The following is a 25,708-nucleotide window of genomic DNA, read 5'->3' as shown; positions in this document are numbered from 1 at the left end:
GAGTGATGGGGTTGCATTTAAAAAAAAACAACAAACAAAAAACGCTAAGATGGCAGTGTGTATGTACTGCTTGCAAACTGTGCGTTAGTTGATGCTGTGAGGTCCAGTCTGTGAGTTGAGATGAGGCTCTGGGATGGAAGATGGGTCAGAAACGGGACTGTCCAGATCCCGTTCCAGGCTTTGGTCTGGCTGAGGCAGGTTTTCCCTTGAATACTCTGCATACCACTCCTGGAGAAAACAAGGCGTGGAAAATGTTAAGAGGTAACAACAGACTAAACTACTGTCAAGGTATGTATGATTATTTCTTAGGTTTCATACCTGTATCTCCTCCTCATACATTTTCATGCTGAGGTCGCTCTTCGTTCTGGACCTACGACCTTGGTACACCAGAGACGAGTGCTGGTCACCCCAAAGCAAGAAAGAAAGCAAGTTAGTGGGACTTCATGTGAAAAGCGGAGGAAGAACAATTTATTGTTTTATTGTGTTCTTACCCCGCCCCTGTCCATCGCCAGTAGGACTCCCTGCAGAGAGCTGAGGGAGGACTGTCCTGGGCAGGTCTGTTTGTACAACTCCAGAGTGGCCAGAGCTTCATCACGACTCACTTCTACTTCAAACACTATCCCGTTCTCTTCTAGAGCATGACACACACACACCGACATAAAAATGACTCACTGAGTGCTAATTCACACACCAAACTATCCTTTCACACAGCACTGGCAGCTAAATATTAATCCAACAAGCAAGAAATACTGTAAATATTCAACAATAACTTCACCCTAACCCTAACCCTACTCTTAAACCAAGTCTTCACCCTAAAATTTCATGATTTATGTTAAAAGGAGTTGCGATTTGTCCCTAAAAGCATCCCCACAATGTGACTATACAAACAGATTTATGTTCTTAAAACATGACCAACCCTCTGGGTTCTCCACTGGTTCCCGGTTCTTGCGGCTGTAGTTCATACGGAACACAAATGCATCCAGAATGAACGCCACGATGATGGTCATCACCACCTGACGAGGAGACGGACAAAGTATCACAAATGTTATACTCACAATCATTAACGTGCAGATAAAGACAAAAAGACACTGCACAGTCCTCACCATGGTGACTATATAAAAGGTCATGAAGTAGAGCCGGCTCCAGTGGGTCGTCATAGAAGTGACTCCTTCCTGTGGAGAAAGTAAACAGGACAACAGTCAGACAGTGACACCTGCTGATCAATGAGATGGCTGCAGCGTGGTGACTGGTGGAAAACTACTGATAGATCTTGACCTTACCATGGTAATGTACCAGTTGTTGACCACAGTGAGTTCAAACAGAGTCACTGGAAGAAAAACAAAACAAAAGATGAATACCGCAAATGAAAATTTAGACACCAAGAGAGAAAAATCACATAATCCTGTGATCAGAAGCAACAAAATGTTACTAACACGTTTTCTATGTAGCCAAAGTATGACAGTTTATCCCTCTGTGACATAATAGACCTCAAATGTTGCTCAAAAACTATTAGAAACACATTTAACATCTCCTAAAATGCAAAAAAAAAAAATTAATTTTGAACAAAATCTGTGGACAGCAGAAGAAAAAACAACTGCTTTTGTCCTGATTAAAAAAAACAAAAAAAAAAACAAAACAAAACTTTCATTAGCATAACCATGGCAACTACAGTTTATTCAGTCCCATCCTGTCTCAACCCAACAAATGCATTCAGTACCTGTGCTTTTGTATCTTTTTCTAAAAATGGCAGTGCCCAGCTGGTTGAGGTAACGATTCAGGATCTTAGAATAAAAATGAAAACTACATACTCTGTGCTCTGTTCTTAAAGATTTACATCTTCAGCAGGAAGCAATGAACTTGTGGTCTGGGAACCACTAACAAGTTGAGGAAGTAGGAAAGTACTAAGATGGACCGTTTCTGGTTTTGGTCTTTTCATGACATTTACATCGTCAGCTTTATTCTTAAAAGAAAGAAAAAGAAAGGATTTACCAAAGCTGCTGAGAATGTTGTTGAAGTTATTGAGATAATAATAGCCTTCTTCCAGCACTGTTTTGTTGCCATAGGTGATGTTGATCAGTCTGTATGAGTCTGCCACTGTGCTGGTGCTGAAAGAAAAATCACAAGGTTACCAATACATCCCAATCAACCAATATGTAGAAACTGTTTAAATGATGCTGGCATGACTCACTTGCAGCAGTTGGGGTAAACCACATCTGCAAAGAACTCCATCCCCACGATGGCAAAGGAGTAGTAGAAGATGATTAAGGTCAACCCCAGACTTGCCATCCTTGGGAAGAGCTCAAACATGGTGTCCAACACATTACGATACCTCTGCTTTATCTTAAACAACCTGTGAGAGATGAAAAAAAAAAAAAACAAGGTTTAAACAGTGCCATGAGTACATGTAGACTAAACTCTTAACGTGAGAAATAAAAAATGTACCGGAGCAGCTGAAATGGTCGGAGAATTACAATGAAATAAAACGGCTCCATGTCGAAGGCAAGAGCAATCAGGCCCAGGAAGGCAAACACTGTCACGGAGAAGTCAAACCTGGACAGATGAGCACAGTGTTCAAGTTACAGACACATCAAAATGACAGAAGAGTACTGAATCCAAATGTACAGACTGTGGTCTATGGATTAATGCAGTCCCATATTCTTTACAGTGCTCAGTGTTTTGGATTCAGTACTCTGTTAGTGTTTCTAGCAATCAACCAAGAGTCCAAGTTATTACTCACAGATTCCACCCAGAGCTGAAATAAGCCATCGGCCCCAAACCTGCAATTTTCAATAACACCTCTACACCATAAACTAAAGGAAGGAACAGAGGCAGAGTTAAGCAGAGTTAAGTACAGCTAAGAACAGCTTTAATTAATTCTTGACATCCAGTTTTACAGACTTTAATATCGTCACTCACTGGTCAGGAAAACAATGTAACTCCAGGGGACAAATCTGGACCAAGAAAATCCACCTGCAGGAGGAGAGGAAGGTGAGAGATCTGCGGGGCAAAACCCTCGGTCGCATGTGTTTATATGATCAGGAGAGATCTTACTATTTAGCTTGTACGTCTCCACGAGGATCCACACACCATTGATGGCCACTACCACATCTGTAGGCACAAGTAAAAGGTTTATGATGAGACACTTTGCCTGACTATCTCCAAGGACAGAATGTAAAATGATTACACTTACACATGGCATATTGGAAAGCCTTTGACTTCACAAGCAGGTTGATGCCTATTAAAAGGAGAGAAAGAAGCACTGAGAAAAAGGAACTGAGCGACTGATACGTTTAGGTGAATAAAGAGAAGGAAGAGAGAAAGTACCTTTAAAAATGAGGAAGGTCGTGTGTGGAAGGTCATCAAACCAGTGTTCTCCACTGCGTCTCGCCTAAAGAACACACACATGTACATTCAAAATAGCCCAAAATACACAAAATAGAAATTATAACTGCGCAATACTAATGTGAAGCTACTTACCTTCCATTTAAGGCCAGTGACCTCATAGAACTTATAAAAGTCCTGTAAACTGTAACAGAACAGACACAAATCAAGTAACATTGTATGACAATGTAACAGGGAGGAAGAGTTCAACTGAAAAAGTGTGTGTCACCTGAGCATAGGGGCCCCTGAGGTATTAAGAGCTTTATATGTAAGGAAACGATCTCTTGCGGACATCCGAGGTCTGTAAAATCGCATCAGACCATCAAACTGTTTCAGCGACACGCCCATGGGCCTCTGGAGGTAGAACAACATTAATGGAGACAAACGCAGTGGCCGTGAGTGTTTAATAAAATAAATCAATTGTACCAATTATACATTAGGTTACGTGGAACATAGAGGCCGTACCTGCCGGCTAACTAACAGCTGAAAGGCATGGTCAATAGCGGAGCGCTTATGAAGCAAAAGAGATTTAAACTTCATCTTCTCGACATCATTAAACGTATCAAACACCACTGCCAACAGCTAAAGGGGAGACGGAAAAAAAGACAGTGTAGTGACGATGATGAGTAATCATGTAAAAGATTGAACAAATACACATTTTAGAAGAGGTGAAAACAGGCGAGTTGTACCAGGTTCATGACGAAGTAGAGCTCTATGGAGAGGTAAACAATGAAGAAAACACAGGACCAACGGTTCTTGGAGTATGCTGGCATCATCACATCAGGAAAACTAGAAGAAAGAGGGGAAACATACAAAATGAGAACTATAGACTCAACCTAAACACACACGCGGTGTGGCAAAATATTCATGATGAGCTCCAAAAGAAGGAAGTGCTGCTTGCACGCAGTGTGTAAACATAACAGCGCAGTATTACGTGCTTACTTTGCTGTGGTCAGCAGCACAAACAGACTGACAAGGCTGTTCTCCAGAGTGCTGAAGTACTGCGGCGAGAGGAAAGAGTTTCAGTTGGGAAATGTGATCATTCCAGACATAAAGCCGGCACAAAGAAAAACAGCTAGCAAGTCCCCAAATATAAGTAAGTCAAATAAACTGTGGTGCAGACTCCAGACTCAACATACCGGGTCAGAGGTGTTTGGAGAGAACAGGCAGAAACCTGAGAGGAGACAACAGGATAGTCAAACACAGAGTAACAGAAAAACTGTACACAGCATTTAATATACATTAAAATAATGTGTTTTCTTACCCAGGATAGCAAATATAACCATGAAGAAGAGCAGCAGTAAGAGGATGTCAATAAAAGGTGGGAGGGACTGGAAGATCTGGCGCAAGTTTCTGACGGGATGAAGTGAGAAATCGTGTCAGTGATGGTTTAAATCGGTGGTGTCTGTATGTTGACGTAAGTGGGATAAGATTATAGGAAAAAAAAAACATGTATAATGAAAACTTCTCAGGTGAGGGAGCCGGTACTTCTTTTTGACCTATCAATGTGAGTGTGGGTGTGTTTGTTTAGGTCGTTGTGTACCTGCGCACAGCACCACAGTATCGACAGTCTACCAGGAAAATTGGTCTTAGAGCTCGGGTCACTCGCACATGAGACGTCTGTCGAATCAGAACCACTATGGCCTCCACGAACTGTAGCTTCAACACACACGTCTGAACAAGAAGAAGAGACATTAACAATATACAGGTGGACAGAAGCTGAAGCTCAAACCGTGACATGGAGCCTACAGACAGCAGTCAACCTAACCCTACAAGAGCAAGCACCGGGCACACTGACTGACCCTGACCTTCCCGTAGAAAAGAAAATTATTATGCCTCCAGAGGGTACCCATGATGTATTAGTTACCTTAACCATTGTCCTCTTGTGCCGTATGAAGGTGTGGAAGCCTAACCAGCGAAGTTTCATGCATAACTCAAATGCCACCATAACCAAAGCCAGCAGCTCCAGAGTAGCATGGACCTGCAGAGGTATCAAATACGCAGGAGCCTTTACAGCAAAACTGTGTATAAGCTTGTGTTTGTGTGTTTTTTTTCCACGTACGTATGTTCACTCACGTAGACATCCAGGCGCAGTGAGGGCACAGCGGGAGCTTCGCACAGCGACAGCATCATCAGCAGCAGGCCTGTCAGCAGCTCCATCATGTAGAACAGGTGGTTGTGGGCAAACAGGTACGCCGCCAGTGCTTTTGGGTTTCGAGGATGGGTGAAGAACTTATCATTGTTCTCTCCCTCCTGAATGAGACATTTAAAAAGGACACATAAAGTACACAGTAATAAGCTGCAACCTTTTTGGTTTGTTTGCTTTACCTTCCTACACAAACAGCTGTGTGGTGGGAAGCTTTCATCCAGACTTCAGACCAGCTACCAACACAAAAAGCTCATGCATACAATGTCCATGTGTGCTCATCCTAAGTGTGGCTAATACTATCCATCTATAAAGTTATAGCTTTTCTTAAAAAGGTACCCTGTGGAGTTTTTGACCACCAGTATCGCTTTAGAGCAACAAAAGAACACTAGAAGATTATTGGATATTTGATAAAAAAAAGGAGTTACAAATATTTTAAAAATCTGCTTCACAAATATGTTTTGAGGAGGGAAATGTATTAAACAGGTAGTCAGGCCTTGAGGGTGAAATTTCAGCCTGGTCACACTAAATTCTTTCACTTCTTTTAAATACAATGAAAAAGCCAGTGCAAGTCCAGTGCCACCTGAATTGAATGATTGGTACGGAAAAACTGTGGAAATATTTAAAATGGAAAAGTTGTTCTTATTCTCTGAGGATTCAAAAAGGACAAATTCTACCAAATTTGGAATAAATGCATCAAATTTATAAACCCAATTGGACATGTGAGAAAGATTAAGCTACTGCCAGATTTAAGCAGAAGTACACTTATATATAAATATATAAGGAAGTACTTATATATAACAGGAAATAAAGATGGAGGGTTGAGAGTTTTTCTTTTATCGACTGACCACAATATCTATGTGCTTATATATACTTATACATACATACATACATACATACATACATACATACATACATACATACATACATACATACATATACACATATACACACACACACACATATATATAGGTTGAATATTTTGTATACTTGCTTTTTCTGAATTTCTGAATAAAAACATGTACTTGTTCTGTGCTAACAATAAGCAGATAACGTTTGGTTATCAGTCAACAATTTTCATATTTGTATGTCGCTTTGAGATTCTGAAGTTCTTTGTTTATGATCTAAATATAGCAAATAGTGTTTAACCATCAACAAGTCATACAGCGTGGAGGGTGTAATAAAACAATTATGTGATCATGTGAGCTCAGTTGCAGTCGTACACTCAGTACCGACGAAATACCACAATGCACTGCTTGTGAATACCTGCAGGTAGATGGCTGCCTCTTGGTAGTTCATCTCCCAGCTTTGCCGTAAGGACACATTTTGGGCTCTGTAGTTTTGTGGCCCAGGTGTTGAGATCACAGCGTTGTTCACTATGTCATAGTTGCCTCCTCCTCCATCTAGAAGAAAACACTTAGCGTCAGTGTTTTGATACATGCTACATTTATGTGGAAAAGAACAACAAATTTAAATAAGATTGTCTTTTAATGTCCATATCTATCTTTACTTTAGCATCATATATGGTACACAGTACATAGAGGGGTGTGTGCCTACCCATGCAGTCTAGTTCTAACTGCGAGGCATAGGAAGATATTACTACAGGACTCTCATTATGGGTCTGATCTTCATGGAAACCAGCTGCCTGCCCGCATAAGCACTCCATTGATCACTTTGGATTTGTTTGTGTGCCTCAGCTTTATGAACGTTATTAAAAAAAAAAGTCCCTGAAGTCCACAGTACAAGTGTGTGTCATTCACAGCACGCTGGTCTTATTCCAACATCCACACACATCTGGAGATACAGATGGCCAAACATTCCACCCAGAGCTGATGCAAACTCCAGAAATGAGTCACAAGTGAAGTCCGTATGTGAGTCCTCACAGGTCCAGAACTATCCAGGCCAAGCTGGTGGGATCAGAATACCATTCAAAACAACTGGCAATGCTTATGAAGTTCAGTACTTCTTTGACAACCGGTTGCTTCTTTCACCTTGATGAGAGCTACTGTCACGAGTGACAGTAAATGTGAAATGTGACATAAACACAGTGCAGCACACTGAAACACACACCCTCCTGCCTTAGCCGCAGGGTTTAAACTTTGAACCCAGCGCTGCCAGTCAGTGTGAAAGTGCCGTGTTTGCACTGATGTCACATTGTCTATGACACCTCCTTCCTGCTACAGGCAGGATACAGACACGAGACAGATAAACCACAGCAGGATTCAGTCCTGCGCTATTAGAGAAACCGTGACTAACTTCAAAAGACAAGGAAGTCATCTAGATGCCTAATAACACTGAGAGAATATGACACAGAAAGTAGTTTTTCCTAAACCCTGCACTGTCTTCAAACTGAACTCAAAAGTAGAACTTAAAAAGATGAAATCCAAGTCAACTCTCTAATAATCTTAATTTGCAGATTCAAGCAGGCTCTCGCATAAACAGAAATCATAGTTTCCTTCTGTGAGTAGTCCCTCCATGTGTCTTTCTGCAGCTGGATATTTTAGTCCTGTGAGTCTATCTGGGTGCTCTTCCCACACACTGTACATCACATGTTTCTGCTTCAGGCACGACTCCTTGGATTAAAACGTAGTGAAAACCACATGAGTCTCTGAAAGGCAGTCACAGACATTTCCTTCCCGCCGTGAAAGCAGCAGATTGAGCTGAAGAGTTAAGATCAAATTCCAGTCCGGTGGCAGCCTGACTGTTATCCCGACAGGAGTACACACACCGTGTCCGCCGTGTGCTATTCCAGCCCCTCATTTGTTTGAGAACAATAACATGTTTAGAGGACCCAGTCAAAAACACCATGGGGTCAGCCTCACAGAAACACAAACAGGCTCAGTAGTCATGACTGCTTCTTCCAGGACAAACACAATCTAGTTGTTGTGGTGGTCTGAAAGATCGTGACCACCAGCAACAAAACTCCACACTTCTATCCAAGCATGTGATTTGTCACTGAGGTGATACAACGCTGCCTTCTTTCTCAGTGACCAGGTTCAAACTCCCACTCTTTCCAGAAAACTCCAGCAGCAAAGAAAGAACGGTACGGTACGTCCCCAGTGTCCAACACCCCCAGATATCCTAAGAAAAAGGGAGAAGAAAAAAAAACTCCTCTCCTCTTCCTGTTCACCTCTAGAGCAAAATGATCCAGTATGCTCACACACAGAGAAACACTTACACACAAGGCTGCAGACATTCACACAGACACACAACACACATGCTGCCCACGAGCAACCAGGGAGGGGCTGAGGGGTGCACGGCCTGCTGAGGCAGCAGTTTCTCAGATGGGTCATTTTGTAGCTTATATGTGAAGAAGACAAAAGGCAGCAGGGTTTCTATGTTGACTGGATGCATGGATACCCATACATACTGAACACACACACACACACACACACACACGTGACCTCAGAGCCTGGTGGACAATCGCCATTAAAGCAGTGTGGCCTGGACGTGCAGCAGCATGTATACATCTGACTGACAACAACGTTAAACAGCTTCAGACAGAGCAAGGGCAAGTCTGGTGAGTATGTGAGAATTTCCTTCATACCAACAATATGCACTGCTATGATTACATATACAAAATATACAAAAAAATACAATACTGCAACAGGGAGTCAAACACATAGAATGAACAATAGAGTTTAGGACTGTCTTTTTGTGCATGCATCCATCTTCTGTATCCTCATCTGGGTAACAGTGGGGCTGGATCCCATCTGCAGCTCATCTTAGATTCACCCAACTTAAGCCAAATTAGTTTGAAACTGACTCAGCTTTCTGTCATTTTGGAGTTTGCATGTTGGATTTTTGAATGAGGATGACTAAAACTTACACCCTAATGAGCACAATGCAGCAGGACACAATCCTCCAAAATGACAAAGTTCAACAAACATTGTTCAACAAACTGCACTGCATCGATTTTAAGCTTTGTGCACCAGATAAAAAGGCAACAGGCAGCAGCAAAGACAGGGTTATGTCATGTGATGGCACAGTTGCATGCATGAGGAACTTACTTTCGTCTCCTCTCTCAGCCTCCTCGCTGAGCAGCCCGCTGTTCGCTTCGTCCCAGGTTAAGATGAGAGGCACGTCGTCGTCAGACTCCATACTCAGCAGATAACCTTTAATTCACTAACGCCAAAATTAAGAGTTAATCCGAGCTAACTAGATAAGTGCATGGTTTGTCCTGCAAAGCATGCCAAGACAACTGCGCATCTTTTGTGCTGCTCGCAGCTAACGCTAACTAGACGGATACTTTTGCAGGCTAAAAAAAAAACTAACTAACGGAGTGTCTCCAAATGTCTCCGGTGAGACGTGCAGCACGGGGACCGGCTGAGCCGCTTTCAAGTTGTGTGCAGCGGGCGAGGCCTGTCGGTTGCAGATTTGGTCTTTGTCCTGTCACAGATGGCATCTGTCACGGAATCAACTGGTTCACTGTCACTCAGGCTAACGAGCTCAAACTGTCCGTCTGCGGCCAGCACCGCATCGTCGCCGCACGCTCCCCCCTGCGTGACGGACGCCGTGCGTGTTCCGGTGACATTTGAAACCGAGAACCCGAGTGCGAGAGTTGTTTGTTCAAGATCGATGTTTTAATATCAGACACTTCGCAGACACCGAGGGCACTTGCTAGATCAACAAACATTCGCGACACACTGAAGCGACATACGGTAGGCCAAATTTTCAAAATAAAAGTCAATAGCTCTAGGGCTAGGAGTCTTTTTCAGTACAGGACTCTTGGACAAGAGACAAACAGATTTGTTTATTATTTAAAATTATTATTATTTATTATTTTTAATATTTCACATTTTAAACCTGGCCTATAATAACTTTTCTATTTACTTTATTCTGTTAATACTATATATAATAATAATAATAATAATAATACATTTTATTTCATAGGCGCCTTTCTGTCACCCAAGGACACCTTACAATAAAAAAGAGTAGACAGCAAATAACAGAAACAAACAAAAAAAAAGAACCATAAAAGTATATCAAATTACAAGAATACAACATTTAAAAACAGGTTAGAATAGGACAATGCAATTGAATCATATATATACTCAGTATATATAGCATATTCATATTTATACCTGCACTATATTTATATTTATATATCCTGTTCATTTGTACATACTCTGCACTTTACTTGTCTGCACTTCTGGTTAGATGCTAAACATCATTTTGTTATCTAACAAGTGTTTGTTACTTTGTGCAGTGACAATAAAGTTAAATCTAATCTAATCCAACTTTTATTTCACCGTATTAACCTATTTATATACTGGGTTATTATATGTGTTCAGAATTGATTTAAAAAAAAGAAAAGTGGCATAATTATTGTTGGCGATTAAATACCAAAAGTCCACAGATTCATCCAGGTGGAGTGCAAATGCCGCCACTGTTTGCAGTTTCTCAATTATCTGCACATTCACCATTATTTTGGTGAGAATTGTCAATTATTATGACAAAAATTGGCGGACCCCCTGCAGTACCTTTGCGGACCCCCTAGGGGTCGCGGACCCCTGGTTGATGGGAATGCTGTAAAAAACAAAAACCTTTCACTAAAACCTGTCATATTTATTTATGTATTTATTTATTTATTTATTTATTTATTCGTTCGTTCGTTTATGAAATTAAAATACTCATATGTTTTTTTCTGCAACTACGGGCGACTAGATTTATGTTGAGATCTATCATATATGAATATATACACAGTGTAAAGGTTATTTAAAGTGTTTAAAGTATTTATTTCATGTCTTTACAATGCAGCTCAGTGAATATGTGTTTATAATAATAATTAAAGTAATATTACTACCACCGGCGTGATCTGTATCCTAGCAACAGAGAAAAACATAGCACTTCCGGCTAACACAACTTAACTTCACGACCACACGATTTATTTATTCGTTCGTTTCTGAAATTAAAACACTCACATGGCTGTTTCTGCAACTGCGGGGTGACTAGATTTATGTTTGGATTTGTCACAGGATGCCACATGAAAACGCAGCTCGGTAACTATGTATTTAAAATAATAACATTACGACCACCAGCGTTAGCTGTATCCTAGCAACAGAGAAAAACGTCACAAAAACGTCCGTTACAAACAGCGACGTACGAGTCGACAAGTAAGTTAACTTTATGTTTAAAAAACGAAACTATTTAATGTGATATGTAGACTGGATGTCTAATTTAACACACGTATGTTCATTGATTTAACTTAACGTGGTGTTAAATGGCGACAAATGTGACGTTAATGTGCTTATATTTACCAGACAATGATGTATTAGAGACATAACTATAGTAACTATGGGAGTTGAAGTTAGAGAGGATCCCAGTATAAGTACCAGTATAAGGGTGTTATAAGCAAAGAAATACACATACACATTGGCTATAGCACTACTTGTTCATATAAATGCTTTTATCTAGAATAATGTGTGAAATAGCAACAACTGGGTTCATCCTGCGACCCTTGTGTGACCCTATAGGTGTGGTAGAGTTGCAGAATTATTTGCAAATGTCAACTTTATTGTCAATGCTGCTCTATGTACAGGACATACAGAGTATAAAATTTCTATTCCCTCTTATCCCATGCAAACAGCATAAACATGAAGTAAAAGATGTAAAAAATAAAAAAAATAAAAATATACAAATCTAAAAATCTAAAATATATACAAGCTAAAAGACATCCGTGTGGCAATATGGCACAGTGTAATGTAATGTAAACAGAATGTGTGAGGAGATATGTGAAACTACATCTTTTCTTATCAGTTTTGCATGTGTCAGAGATTACTTACATTACATTACTTACATTTGGTTTGCTCTTTTTTCCCGACAGTATGTCCCAACACGTCCATGAATTGCCACAGGAGCAGCATCTCTCACCTGAGGCTAAACGCATCTCAAACGTATTGAAAAACTGCATCAGACATGTCGAGATTGCAGCGATTCTGCCTGCTCTCCTGCAGTTAAACAGTGCGTCTGGTATTGCAGACGAGGAGTTGAGCAGGGCGCTTCAGAAGCATCAAATATTAGAAGACAAGATGCTAGAAAGCCTTGAGCAGGATTCAGATAGGCACCAAGAGGGAAACTTCAAAAAAAGGGCTCAGCTTGAGAGGGACTTCAAGGACTCTGTCAAGGATGTGCTCAGAGTTTACCGAAACCGTCCGGATATCATTGATGGTTTGATGGCAGAGCTGGATATGAAAGTAGGGGAGACTGAGAACATGCTAATTGGAAATCTTAAGACGTTTCACGGCCATGTGGTGGAAAGGATGCTGCTGAGTGTGGAGGAGGAGCGACTCCAAGAGAAGGAAGAGGAGGAGGCTATTTCTGTGGCCCGTGAGCTGGAGGACATAGTTTCACAGGAAGAAAAAATCACTGCAGACTTGAAGGGCTTAGACAAAGTGGTGAGGCTCCAATTTGGACTTTGAACAACAGTCTAGTCAACCGCATGTGTAACACACACCATCCTCTGCTGCTGCTGAGCTTTTCCTATCTCACTTTTTCTCTCTTCGTGTTTGTGTAACAGATTGCTCAGGAAGATCTCAAGATCAAAGATTTGCAGAGTAAAATAGAAGCGTTAAAAACAAAAGACAAAAATAGGAATCTTCTTCATGAAAAGCAATGCCAGGCAATTATCAAGGCATCGAAGGAAAAACAGGCCAGTGTACAAAAGGAAATGGATAAAATGACCATCCAGCTCAAAGAAATGAGGATTGAACACAGAGAGGCAGAGAGAGTACTCCAAAAGGTAAGTTTAGTACATCCAACATTTCACTTCACAGTAAATACTTCACATCTTAGAGGTTGTTATATATTGAATTTTAATTCAAATCTACATCAGCTGTTATTTTTCTCCCCTTGGCAGAGAAATGCAAGGGTGAGGGAGGAAATTGAACTTGTGATCCAACATTTTGACAATAAAATGGAAGAATTACAGGTACGAACTCAGACAAGGCTCAGACGCAAAGCGCACAAAGTTACTGGAAAAGATAATTAAGTGTGTGTACCCTACATATTAGTTTATATGCTATATGTTGAAACTATTTTCAGGGTGTTTGACATGACAGTTGGAGTTCTTACAGTTTAACAAAACAATCCACAGGGTCCATTTACTAACTTCATACACAGTCTTCATCAGCCCATCCACTGTTGTGTAACCTGCTCTAAAATATTCCTCTATGGATACTTAACAGCCAAGTATAAATGGGGCTTATGTTTAGTAACACTTTTTTGTAATTTCTGCTTTAACCTCTTTTATCTTCTCTTACCTTTCTTCTTCACTACCCTGCACTGTTTACCACCATCTGCCTCTCTTTTTTTTTCCTTTCACCCCTCAACACCATATCTCAGGCCAAACTGGAGTTGAATCAAACGATTTACGAAAAGGAGCAGGAGGAGGTGAGGAGGATGGAGCCGTACTTTTCTGCCCTAGAGACGGAGTACAACGAGATCCTGGAGAAGCGTCGGCTAGCAGAGGAGAAGAGGAAGGAGGAGATGAGGGTGCTGGAGTTGAAGACCAAAGCTGCTATTTTTGCCCAAGCCTGGTGGAGAGGATACAGTACTCGCAAGGCCTTGAAGAACAAGAAGAACAAGAACAAAGGGGGCAAACGCAAGAAGGCCAAATAAACCACTGACTTGTTTCAGTACTCCATTACTGGTGTTTTACCGACACACTTCCCGTTTTTGCATGTTAGAAAAAAGATTTTAAAAATTGCATGTTAATTGTACTGTTATACCAGTATTCACTGTCTTTAACAGATGTTTCTTAATAAAGTATGTTATGCTGTAAATTAGTATTCACTGGTTTTGTGAACTACAGACAGACAGTATCAGATTAACCACATAAGATGAAGCAGCAGCAGATAATGAAATATTTTACTATTTATTAAAATCAGTGGACATCCTCAGAAATGTTTGGAAGTTTAGATTTCTTCTTGAGTGTACAGTTGTTGGCTGTAATTGTTGTAGGTACATGGAGTTTAATAATGTCAAATAATTCAACTCACCTTTAAACTGAAAACAGACCAGACGAGCTTAAATAAGTTCAAACAGGGACAGCTTCATTTGGGTATACCTGTTCTTTCAACTGCCACAAGGTGGTAGTACAGGACCTTGTGTTGCTTCAGTCATGCAGCAGCCCAGGATTGAACCACCAGCAGTATAAGTTATCTGATACTGCAACTAGATATACAGTGTTTACAGTGTACCACCATTAGAATAGTTTTAGAACGTATTATCAATTCCTGACAATTAGAATGAGTGAATAAATCAGGGGTATCAAACCCTGTTTAGTTCATGGGCCACAGCCCAGTTTGATCTGAAGTCAGCAGGACTGATTTTAGTTATGACATCCTTGTCACATGTATTTTGGCACTTAACAACAATGGTAACAGAGGTGGCTTCTCTTCTTTGGACAAACTCGGAACATATATTTATTCTTACTTTACACAACTTTATTGACGTTTGTTAACTTGCAGGGTTTACATTAAAACAACTAATGAACAAACTTTAAATTGACCATTCAGAACTGGTTTCGTGAATTCAGTTTTAAAGCAGCATGGAGCAGCACACAGTGCAGGTGCACTGGAGCCTGTGGATTAGAATAGCCTGGAGAGTGAACAAGCCCGCCCTCCAACAATGTAAAATACACCCGTGTTCAAAGAAGAACTTGTGTTAAATGAAAAATGATGCCATTAGCTATATATAGCAAATCCATCTCTAACATGGTTTCCACTTTTTTGTAAAATAGTCAGTAGCAGTAGTATCTGTAACAAAATATTAAATGAGTATTTTCTTTGGTATTTTTGTCATATACAGATATGCAATGTTGTCCAGTGTCAGTATCTATAGCAGTAGCTATTGTCCATCATGATAGTTTGCATTGGGGCCCGTTGTAACTACCTTACGTCACTGACAATTAGTCTTTTTTCCGGTGCTCTTTTTGGCCTCGTCTCTTTTCCGTTCTCTTCTTGTCTCTCCATTGCTGCATCTGCTTGAGGGAGTTTGATGTTGTGTCACCATGTCAACATAGTCCTGGATATTCCTCTTGACCTAAGGAGACCAAAGGAAGCGTTAAGTTGATTGTTTTCTCCTGCTCTAGCTGTTTGTCTCTATCTCTGCTCTGTTGGGGTACATACCTTGTCCAGCTGTTTCTCTGTGTCATTCATATCCACACCTTCCTCTCCTTCTACCTTGTCATCTATCACTTCAAAGAGGTTGAGGGTTGCCATCTTAATCTGTCCCAATAGGAGTGTTTTCTTTGCTGCTGTTCCCTGAATGTGGTTCCACTCCCTTTCCTGTGTGAACAGAATTTCATACAGAAGGTGGTCAGTCAACCTTTTAACATTTAAAATTAGCTCTGACACCAGACTTTGATACTTAGATTATGTCTGTTACCCATGTTAGAGTTTCAGAGAGCGTCTCGTCCAGCTCGGTCTGGAGCTGGGACAGCTGGTTGTTCTTGTGTAGCTGCAGGAAGTGATGCTGGTCCTCCAATGTCCGCAGTGCTTTTTTCCACTGGTCAGCCTGCTCCTGTGCCTCACTCTCCCGCCGAGAGAGCTCGTCCTTAAAGTGGACAAGACTCTCTAAGTGACCCGTGAGAAGCTGCACATCTTTGAACTGTAACACAAAATGGGGTTACCCCAAAATGAAACTACTTTATCGTCAGGGTTTGTCAAGAGAAAGATCACCCTCTGCTATCTTTTGTTTGTAATTTTAATTTTAAATAAAACTTTAAGCTGTAGGAGTAAAGAGTCACACAATAACAATGTCATATATTTAATGATTTTGGCTGCTGCTGTTTATGCCATCATCAAGGACAAAATTTGGACCCTTAGTTAAATTTTTCAGTCACATCACACTTTATTTTGAAGGGGTTGTGTGCATGAACCTGCTTGACATGTTAGGTGGTGCTTTGCTGGTTTTCAACTAACAGATACTGATAGATAGAACTGACTATACCTGTGTGATAAACAAATTTAGTCACTTGTTGCTCTGCCATGTGAAAATCCTTGCAGTACCTTAGTCATTTTGACCACTTGCTCCATGAAGTCTTGATACACAGAGTGCCTCTGCACCCGACGCTGTAGCTTCTGTTTCCTCTCCATCAGTTTAGCATCCTCCTCCTTCAGCCTCCTTATCTCTGCCTCCTTTTGAAGCTTCTCTTTACTCACCTTCTCTGCTTTCTCTGCAACTTGATCAGCATCAGCTTCCTACACAGAGGGAGATCAAGGGATTTAGTTAGTTTTTGGCCATCCAGTGAATCTGAAATCCAACATGTACAGTCTAGTACAGGAGTCATGTGTAAAATGATACCTTGAGAAACATGTCAAAGCCCAAGTGTAACTCCGCCACTTCCTTAACCTTCTTGTGCATCTCATCTAGGCGTTGCTGCAAACTCTCCAACACCTAAAAGACACACAGCAGGCAGGATGCATGGACAGTAACCCCAGGCATGTGAGAAGAAAACTGCTCAGTCTTCAGTCCCTTGTTTGAATAGCAGGATATCATGATGGGTCAATAATTTCAAATATCAGAAATAAATAAAGAAAGACAAGTTAGCTGTAAAACAAAAACAAAAAAATTGGCTGCAGCTCTTAACTTCTTAACAATAAAATAAAAAGTATAAAACACTGCACAAATCTTGTAATAAGACATAATGCACATCAAATTAAACAGGAGAAACTACATGCTATTTACACACACCAAACACAACGTCATAAACATCATAAAGTCAACCCACTCACTGTGTGTCATATGAAAGCTGAGACTGTGGCGATTCCAACAGTTACCATCAGTGTCGCTCTGTTACGAAAACTCATTAAACCAGCAGCCAAAGAATATTTATTTATTTATTATGACACAAATTGTTCAAATAGACCTTGCAGTTGCAGAGATATACTCTATTCATTTTGGGTTTGTCATTTTCCAGCACAAGCCTAAAAAAAAAGAGGCCCAGGCTTGAAAAGGATAAAGCTGCCCACATCCCAAATAAATTCTGTCAGAGAGTCCCGCACCTGTTTGCGCTCCTCCTTCTTTGCGCTCAACTCTTCCAACTCACGCTGTTGCCTCTGCAGACAAAATAAGAGGGCAGCGGTCCTGTCGCGTAAACCCGCTGACATCACGCCGCTCGTCCCCGCAGGCAAACCCCTGTGTTCACGCACAAGCATGAGGCAAAGTTATCAACACTGACTCGCACTGGATTGATTCTGGCAGAGGCTCCGTGTAAACTCACAGTGTGTCACGCTTCCCACGGACGGTCCTTGGATCCATGACTCACAGTCTCTCGGGTTTTAGGCTGCGACGTTAGTTTGCACAAACTTTCTAGGATTGTTCACCCACTGCGTCCCTCCCCTCCCCCTCCTCCCCCCTTCGTTTCTATGGTAACACAAACCAGGAACTTTTAAAGGCACAATCCGGTATTTCAGTGCAAAGAGCGACACAAACAACTTTCAAAACAAGATTTTTTTAATCCACAAATCAAACTATTAAAACTCTTAGGGTAACAACCAGGCCTATAATGTAAAACTGTTGAATAAAAAAAATAAATAAATAAAAAATAAAAGCTGTGAATCCAATACCAAAGTACCAAAAAGTGCAGTTCATCAAAACGGCCACTTGAGGCTGGCTTCAAAATAAGACAAGTCTCACCTAACTCACCTGCTTAAATTATATTAAGGCTTCATCATGCATAATTAACAGTGCTGCTGCTTTGATTGACAGGCGGGTGCTGTTACAAGTGGCCTGTTTGAGCAATCAGGCATCATTCAGCTCCACAGCTTTAAACTTACAAAAAACAACAAATCAAGCTTAAGATATATCAATTATAGGCCTGAAGATAAAAGTCAGTTAATTTAAGTCAAGCAAAAGGCCAAAGAGGTAAAAATACCTAGAATCTGTGTATGATATTTAAGGTTAGTCCACAAAAAATGTTAAAAAATATGCAAATATTTAACATTTCATAAGTTTAATGGCCGAACACAAGATGACTCCTACTTCACGGTAAAGTTCATGCTCGCTGTTGCTCTGGAGGTTTCAGCTTCTCACATCACACATGTGTACGACGAATCTGAAAAACAGCCTCCTGGTGTCAAACTCACATACTGTGTCATCCTGCACAGTAAAACTCAAACATCCAAGTGAAGTGACAAGTTAAGCACACCAGAGCTCTGAATGTAAGAACTTTCTGCTTCAGTCTGTCTATCTTTGGTTGTTGGACAAAAAAATATATATTTATTCAAATATTTATTCTTTTCTTCAATGTATAGAATATATTGAGAAAATTAGAAGATCAAGACACCACAAATGTATTACCGCGCAGGCAAAACAGACACTGGAGGGTCCCTAAACCAGAGCCTTTGTTTGAAGTTACTCTGGAACACATAAATAAAAGTCCAGGGGTCAAACGGGATGACCTGATCACATTTTTCTTGCTCCTGAATCCAATATGACTGAACAATTTTAGACTCAAGATGCAAACATGAGCCAGGAGATTGAATCAGTTGAAGGGAGAGTGTGCAAGTGATCCTGAAGACAGGGTGTCTGGGGTGATGGTGGCAGATTTCCAAGGTGCAGGGGTGAAGATGAGACTTTGCAGGACGTGGCAGGAGAGTGGAAGTGAGGTATTCCTGAGGCAAAAGGAAAGCAGAGTTAGGCAGAGTTTCTACAAGTAAAACAACAAGACTAGCACTTGAGTTGGCTGTAGTGTAGATACCACTAGGGAGACTGCGCAATCTGGCAGAGACTGGGAGGAAGTGCCGGTCTTTTGTACTGCCGGGGTTGATTGGTGAATGTGCAGCTGCTGGTGAGGCAGTCAGGCAGGTGAGAGGGAAATCTAGTGGTTGACATGCAGTTTCTACACCACGCCTCGTCTGTGTACAGTGTGGACCTCAGTGATGTGAACCCCCTTAAACGTGAGAGTCAGATTTGATTGACAGGTGTTTCCACAGGGAGATGTGTGATTCTTTCACTTTAAGCACAGAGATCACACTTAATATCACACCTTTCCACTGCTGACCCTTTGAACGGCGGGGACAGTGCACACAAGCACGTGGTTACACACCATGCTCCTCACTATACAGTAGACTGACAGACATAGGCACACATGTCAGAAACAAGATCGGTTGTGTGACATTTTTCTTCTTCTTCAATATTTATCCAAATATGCATAATCTATGAAAGCTCTGTTTACATACTAAAAGATGTTTTTCAGTCATTACAAACTAAGACTATGCAGCCATAGCTCGGGAGAGACAGAAAATGTGAAAGATAACATACAACAAATAACTTAATCAAATCAGGGATGTTGCTTTATGGTACACACCATGTTGGCGTTTGTGCCACAAGTGCAACCAAAACAAAAAAAAATGAAAAATAGATTCAAATACGTCTTTAGAAAGGTGGATAAAATTATCCAAAAGGCAAAAGAGATCCTACCTCAGGACTGCAGTCTTTCATTTTCTTGCATTTATGGCCAACAAGTATAAAAGAAAATATGAAATAATTGTATGATCTACAAACATCCCTAATGACACGAAGTTATTGAGATCTGGCCTTGAAAAGTGAGGCTCAAAGTTCATTTGATACAGCAGTTAAATGGACCCTGTGGTCAGACTGTTTAACCGGAGTGTCCATGGTCAAGAACAATCCTTGAACCTCAGCCTTTAAGCCAACATGCATGACTATGTGATGAGATTGTTTACTCACATAAAAAAATAACCTGCCAATAACAGTGTTCATGACTTAGTTCACACCTAAAATATCTTGTTATCACCTTACAGTACGAGCCGTACAGGACTGAGTTAATGGTAATTTTACATTACATGTTCATACTGGTTGCACAGTGCCATGCAGTGACAGCGAAAAGGTGGCCTTAGCACACTTAATGGAAATGCTGTGTGCTGTTATTTTTGCATAATAATTGCCAGGTGTGGCAAAAATGGTGACGCTGACAGTGAAAGGAGCAGAACCAGAAAAATGCATCTGATGTAAAAGTATGTCATGCGTACACACACAAAATGAGCAGAGAAAATGGGAGAGAAAGGACGGCATGAGCAAAAGGCAGTGAAGGGGAAAAACAACAACACAGATAGCTGCAGGCAGAGATGCCGCTGTATCCATTTTTGATGAATAGATGGCTTGCTGCACACACAGAGTACTTTATTAATACTAATGGGATGATGCGATTATAATAAAAGCAGGTGATGGGCGCAGTGTGTGAGGCTGAGGAGATGGAGACATCACACCCATGTAAACACCAGCAGACCTTTTAACAGTCGAGGAAGACGAGGAGAAGACGAGGCATAGGTCAGAATCTATAATGGCAGACACAAAGCCATGAGGACAATGAAGAATACTGTTAGTACTGTTCATTTAAATTGAACTTAATGTTGCCCATTTACTCTTTAATTGTCCTCTTAAGTTGCACAGTGTTGTTTCAGTGCATCACAAAAGTTAAATTACCCTCTCTTAAGTATCATGTTCAACCCATATATCCAAATCCAATATGCTTTTTTATTTCATTACTGTTCCATTACATCAAGTGGAAAAAAATACTGTCTTTCTGTGTCGTTTATACACATTTCTGTGCTTTAGTGTTCATATTTAAGTTTTTTAGGGATGACTGTAATCCTTTTTAATGGGTTTATGAACTGAAATAAGCATGTATTGTAAAACTTAATATGACCCATGAAACATGACTCTAGGACACTTACACAACCTGATGAAAATTATATATTATCTGTCTTCTTTCCACCATGCAAACCAGTTAAGCGCTGTCAGTTAAGCCCAGCCTGATCAACATTTTATAACACGCACATCTTGGCTGCATAGATTCTTTGTTTGTGACGTCATGGAAAATGGCGAAGTGAACTTAGTATTTATCATGGCTTCAGGTTTGTGCTATTGACACCAGTGTGTTTGTGACTTGATGTTCGATGTGTTTCCTCACCATTCAATCTGCAGTATTTCTGACTGAAGCTTCTTCTCTGTTTGGTCTTTTTTGTAATGATTTATGATCTGAAAACTCATCCTTTATGTTTTTTGTTGTTTGGCTCGTTTCCACGTCTGCCCCCTGCTCAACCGTCCTCCTATGATTCTAATTTGGTGTGCACCATACGCAGAGGAGAATATTACCTGTAAAAATGACGTTTTAGGAGATTAAGTTTTATTCTGTTCTTGCTCTCGTTGACAAACCTCTGTTTAAATTCCTAAAAATGCAAAAATATAAAAGCCTGATTAAATAGTCAAATCTATAAACAGTAAAAGCCTTGACTTTCACTGTAGCCTGCACACGCACACATGCGTACACACAGACTCCCACACTTGAGTGGATAAGTAACAAACATTTAGACATCCATAATTAAAGGTCAACAGTGTGGTGCAAACAGATATTGAGAGGAAGTCTGTGTTTATGCTAATGCCTTGTCAGACAGAGAGGCCAGCAACTCTTTGACACCATCTATTAATAATGAGACACGATCGCAGAAATGCACTGGGTATGAACCAAACAATGCTGCTACTGGCAAACAATGGGATCTGACAGCAGGCTGAGTGAGTGCTCTGAAATTAGGCCGCGTGTGCATACAGTGTTTGGATGGAGTGGGGTGTATGAATGGATTTGTTTGTTTATTGATGTTTGTGTTTGTCTCACAGCAGTTGTCTTGTCTCGCCTGTTTGCAAACATGCTTGTACACGAGTGGCAACAAGCCAAGCAGGGAAACCCAGGCAGCCGAAAAGCCGGGAGAGAGTGAAGCCTGCTAAGGTGATGCTGAGGGACACGTCACCCCTAGAAAAGGTAAATTAGTTATAACCTTTACCTCAGAATACAAATATTTTTATTATAAATATATTTGACAGATTTCAAAAATATTTTATTAGTTAAATCAAGTTTGTTAATCTAATCAAATTAGAGAGTGGTTCCCACCGTGGGGTCAGAGCTTCTTTAAGGATGCCAAGAACCAGATACATCTGTTATACAAAATTCTGTTCATTTTCCAATTCTGCTATTAAAAATCCTTCAAATTAAACAAAAATCACTGGATGAACTTCACACAAATGACGTGTTGTGAATCCCTAAAATAAGATAAACCCAACAAGGCGCATGTAGCAACAATTACTAAGGTCATACCCTCATCCTTTAGTCAGCAGTGTGGCTCTTTCCACCAAACTGTACCACTGCATGGATTGTCAGACATTTGGTGCACGCATTTATGTCTGACTCAGGATGAAATATAGATCATGACTTATGTCTGACTTCTTATCAAGCTTAGTCTGTTTCGGTTAGACTCAGGAAATCTGATGGGTATTTTACCCAAATGCAAAGATAAAAGGGGACGTGACGTGATGAAGTTATTTACACATGCAGCAGATGTGTTATGTAGAGATGTGTTTTTGCTCATGTAGCAAATGCAAGTCCAATATACACCCTGTTTACGCTCAGTTTTGGGTCATGTACTGATGGAAATACTTGACAGTCGGACAGCTGAAAACAATGAATTATGAAACTTATTTTTAAGCTCCATAAAGCTGAGAAGAGCTGCAGGTTCAGGTGAAACTTCTCTGTAGGTTCATCACAGGCTAAGAGTGATTTCTGTCATGTTGTCACATTTTGCCATTTGATATATTGTTATTACAAAATATTTTTCATTTTTGGAAGATTTGAGATACATTTCTGAGAGAGGGCTGCATTGCGAGAACTTGGACTGATCTGAGTTTATTATTTTTATTGTCTACAGCTCAGGGCCCATGCACAATAATGACCAGTGAAGTCCTGCTGGTAGTGATATCATTATGCTGCGTGTCCTGTCTGGACAAGGGGACCGAAGTGAGGTCAGGGGATTGAATAGGTTTGTGTGTGTCAGTATGCATATGTGTGTGTGTGTGTGTGTGCGTGTATGTCTTTCTGTCTTGCTGGTTGTGTGTCTTTGTCTCAAAGACTGTGTGTATGTGTGTGGAGGATTAGCGTGCCTCTCCAGTCCTCTGGCTGTAATCAGACGGGACATCGGCTCCATGATGCCCCACAACCCCCTCTACCACCCACTGCGGGAGCGCCTCTACCCCTTTCACCCTGTCATGTGTGTTTGGCTACCCGTCTTGGGACCTTGGCAGTATGTTAGGAGTTAAAACAATTATTCCTGCTCACATCACAGTGTCCTTTAAAATAAAATTTAAAAACGTTTGCTTCCACTGGAGAGTGTAACAGGACCTTATGGTCACATATCCTCATCACATCAGCTTTTTTATGATGTTTGCATGTTTATTTCTTCTACTGAGTAACAAGTGAGAGTCCAGCATGAGAGGGAAAGATAGGGCAGCTCCATCGGGGTGACAGTTCGAAGGTCGTCAGATAAACAACCATCACTGATCAGGTTAGTCTGAGCCCTCTGACCCTGGACTGGCCTGTCTGCTGTTAGTTTGACCCTTAACCTCTCCCTTTGTCTTTCAGACCAACACACAGGACAATCCAAGCACAACACCCCCACTCCCCAACGCACACACACACACACACACACACACACTCCTACTTGGCCTCTTATCCTTGACAGCTCTTATGCTCATATTAAGATCTACTTCAGTGATTTCAGGGCTGTTTCAGCCATAAACTCTCATTTAGGGGGAATTAGCTTGGGTCTCAGACTTGTAACTATACTGTGCTTAACAGCATTAGACCATTCTTGTGGCTTTTAAATAACAACAAGGATGGATAGTATCATTCAAATAAACCTCCACCAGCCTACTTTGTTGCACCATATGTAATGGACAAGCATTCATTGTTTTACATTATTGTACTGCCATTGTGCTGTCCTCTTAGTGCCATACGCTGCTTCTAATTACAGATACTAATGGATTAGTGTATTAAAATTGGTCTGATGCGTTAATCAACCCAATGTCCTCTCAACTTTCTGAGCCCCGCTTGGTCTGAACAAGTCACCTGAACAAGTTTTGATAAGATTTTTCTGGAAGAAACCCCCTATTTTCTTTATATTTACCTCCAAACGTTTGGAGATCCAAGCTTTATATTTTCTCTGGCATTCCAGTGTAACAGCTGTGTGTCACTTGTGCCATGCCGTCGCCCTTCTTTTACTGCCACAGAGACGGAGCACCATCAGACCCATAGAGACGAACCATAATCAACTTTACCAATTACACTCCATCTCAGACCACTTATTCCTCACAAAATGGCATCACTAATTCTGGACATCACACAAATGCCTCTCAGTCTCCTACAAGAGACTCCAAATACACATTTATATATTCAAACCAATAGTTCAGACTGTAATGAAATAAGCTTTAAATAAGTCTTTGATGCCTTTTAAAAAGGCTTGCTTTGCAAGAGAAATTGCTCTCCGGAGCCGGGCAGCAGCTTCGATATACAATACAGCAGAAACAAATGCCTTCCTAAGCAGCGCTCCCAGTTTGGTTGCTATAGAAAAACTTAAGTCCGCAGGCCAAATGAGTGACATTTAAAAATGTCAGGGTTTTTTTTGGTGTCTCGTCTGTGCACACCCTAAAAAAAAAGTGTGAGTCTGTGGTTATCTGTGCTCAGAGTCGGTTAGAAACCGTCATTTGGATGAGGATGAAAAAAGGAGAATATATAGAGGGCAGGCAGAGGGGTTACTGGTGTGTGTGTGTGTATGTTAGGGGGGGGCGTTGGGGAGATAACGATAAGCACCACTTAGGCTCTTTGATCACAAAGGTTCATCAATCTACTGTCTGACCAGTGCGTCTGAGAAAGTCCTCCACAGATGGATTACACACACACAAACACACACTCTCTGTGTTTAATATTACTTTACCACTTTAGCCAAAGCTTTATTCTCCCAGCTAACTTCCAGCCATACAGAGGTCATCGCAGTGCTCTGTTACTGTACAAGCAAGCATGAAGCCATGCAATCCATCTTCAGAGTCGGAGGCCCCGCATGGGACCTCACTGCTTTCTCCCCCTCATCTCCCCCTTCCCTGGCCTGAGTTTGTCTGGAGACGAGGGGTTAAGGAGGAACAGACCCACTGAAGAGCTGCCTGCTTAACCTCTGACCTTATGGTGTATGAAAGAGAGAGAAAGGAAGAAAGAGAAAAAGAGAGCAAGAGAGAGGGAGAGAGAGGGAGGTCTGACAACTGACGTATAACTACGCAATTAAATGTAAATACACTGGGTTAGAAGTTTAATGATTTAACAGCCTTTCTAGATAA

At 40.9% G+C, this 25,708-nt stretch overlaps 3 protein-coding genes across 7 annotated transcripts; 1 reads left to right on the top strand and 2 right to left on the bottom strand.

The window, feature by feature from the left end:
- Positions 1 to 22: 22 nt before the first annotated feature.
- On the bottom strand, positions 23 to 10,193 carry tpcn1 (two pore segment channel 1). Of its 3 annotated transcripts, XM_027277626.1 has the most exons (27): positions 9,807 to 10,193; positions 9,538 to 9,652; positions 6,794 to 6,930; positions 5,458 to 5,634; positions 5,249 to 5,362; positions 4,925 to 5,055; positions 4,646 to 4,734; positions 4,521 to 4,555; positions 4,324 to 4,382; positions 4,071 to 4,170; positions 3,847 to 3,963; positions 3,611 to 3,735; positions 3,478 to 3,526; positions 3,325 to 3,388; positions 3,191 to 3,235; positions 3,052 to 3,108; positions 2,917 to 2,970; positions 2,738 to 2,810; positions 2,443 to 2,550; positions 2,189 to 2,350; positions 1,990 to 2,105; positions 1,281 to 1,327; positions 1,104 to 1,172; positions 917 to 1,013; positions 492 to 631; positions 319 to 399; positions 23 to 228 (listed from the first exon to the last, which is right to left on the bottom strand). In XM_027277626.1, the coding sequence occupies exons 2-27, from the start codon at positions 9,626 to 9,628 to the stop codon at positions 85 to 87; spliced, it is 2,481 nt and encodes an 826-aa protein (XP_027133427.1). In that variant the 5' UTR covers positions 9,629 to 9,652; positions 9,807 to 10,193; the 3' UTR covers positions 23 to 84. The 3 variants fall into 3 exon arrangements, with proteins under 3 accessions (XP_027133427.1, XP_010732007.1, XP_010732008.3); XM_010733705.3 differs by having other exon boundaries at positions 9,538 to 10,193; XM_010733706.3 differs by lacking the exons at positions 9,538 to 9,652; positions 9,807 to 10,193 and adding an exon at positions 7,085 to 7,103.
- A 1,175-nt stretch (positions 10,194 to 11,368) lies between these two features.
- On the top strand, positions 11,369 to 14,264 carry drc10 (dynein regulatory complex subunit 10). 3 transcript variants are annotated; one of them, XM_010733704.3, is made up of 5 exons: positions 11,374 to 11,529; positions 12,354 to 12,924; positions 13,047 to 13,268; positions 13,386 to 13,457; positions 13,871 to 14,264. In XM_010733704.3, the coding sequence occupies exons 1-5, from the start codon at positions 11,507 to 11,509 to the stop codon at positions 14,144 to 14,146; spliced, it is 1,164 nt and encodes a 387-aa protein (XP_010732006.3). In that variant the 5' UTR covers positions 11,374 to 11,506; the 3' UTR covers positions 14,147 to 14,264. The 3 variants fall into 3 exon arrangements, with proteins under 3 accessions (XP_027128722.1, XP_010732006.3, XP_010732005.3); XM_010733703.3 differs by having other exon boundaries at positions 11,519 to 11,643; XM_027272921.1 differs by lacking the exon at positions 13,386 to 13,457 and having other exon boundaries at positions 11,369 to 11,529.
- Positions 14,265 to 14,371: 107 nt separating this feature from the next.
- Positions 14,372 to 17,887, bottom strand: cfap73 (cilia and flagella associated protein 73). Its single transcript, XM_010733702.3, has 7 exons — positions 17,754 to 17,887; positions 17,536 to 17,668; positions 16,835 to 16,927; positions 16,540 to 16,731; positions 15,917 to 16,138; positions 15,658 to 15,816; positions 14,372 to 15,571 (listed from the first exon to the last, which is right to left on the bottom strand). Exons 1-7 carry the CDS (start codon positions 17,789 to 17,791, stop codon positions 15,428 to 15,430), a joined length of 981 nt encoding a protein of 326 aa, XP_010732004.3. The 5' UTR covers positions 17,792 to 17,887; the 3' UTR covers positions 14,372 to 15,427.
- Between the last annotated feature and the right edge of the window lie 7,821 nt (positions 17,888 to 25,708).

This window comes from Larimichthys crocea, chromosome III (genome assembly GCF_000972845.2).
Source record: "Larimichthys crocea isolate SSNF chromosome III, L_crocea_2.0, whole genome shotgun sequence".
NCBI lineage: Eukaryota > Metazoa > Chordata > Actinopteri > Sciaenidae > Larimichthys > Larimichthys crocea.
Note: the sequence above shows the minus strand (reverse complement) of the source record. Positions and strands in the feature narration are given on the sequence as shown.

Bases quoted from the DNA above. Each gene is read 5' to 3' on its own strand.
- tpcn1 (XM_010733705.3), bottom strand. From the start codon at position 9,628: ATGGAGTCTGACGACGACGTGCCTCTCATCTTAACCTGGGACGAAGCG. The intron at 5,363-5,457 runs GTGAGTGAACAT...ATACCTCTGCAG, and splicing joins CACTGCGCCTGGATGTCTAC to GTCCATGCTACTCTGGAGCT. The intron at 4,171-4,323 runs GTAAGCACGTAA...TCTTTCTTCTAG, and splicing joins GTGCTGCTGACCACAGCAAA to TTTTCCTGATGTGATGATGC.
- drc10 (XM_010733704.3), top strand. From the start codon at position 11,507: ATGCCACATGAAAACGCAGCTCG. The intron at 11,530-12,353 runs GTAACTATGTAT...TTTTCCCGACAG, and splicing joins CCACATGAAAACGCAGCTCG to TATGTCCCAACACGTCCATG. The intron at 13,269-13,385 runs GTAAGTTTAGTA...TCCCCTTGGCAG, and splicing joins CAGAGAGAGTACTCCAAAAG to AGAAATGCAAGGGTGAGGGA.
- cfap73 (XM_010733702.3), bottom strand. From the start codon at position 17,791: ATGGATCCAAGGACCGTCCGTGGGAAGCGTGACACACT. The intron at 16,928-17,535 runs GTGCGGGACTCT...TGTGTCTTTTAG, and splicing joins AGAAGGAGGAGCGCAAACAG to GTGTTGGAGAGTTTGCAGCA. The intron at 16,732-16,834 runs GTATCATTTTAC...CCCTCTGTGTAG, and splicing joins GCTTTGACATGTTTCTCAAG to GAAGCTGATGCTGATCAAGT.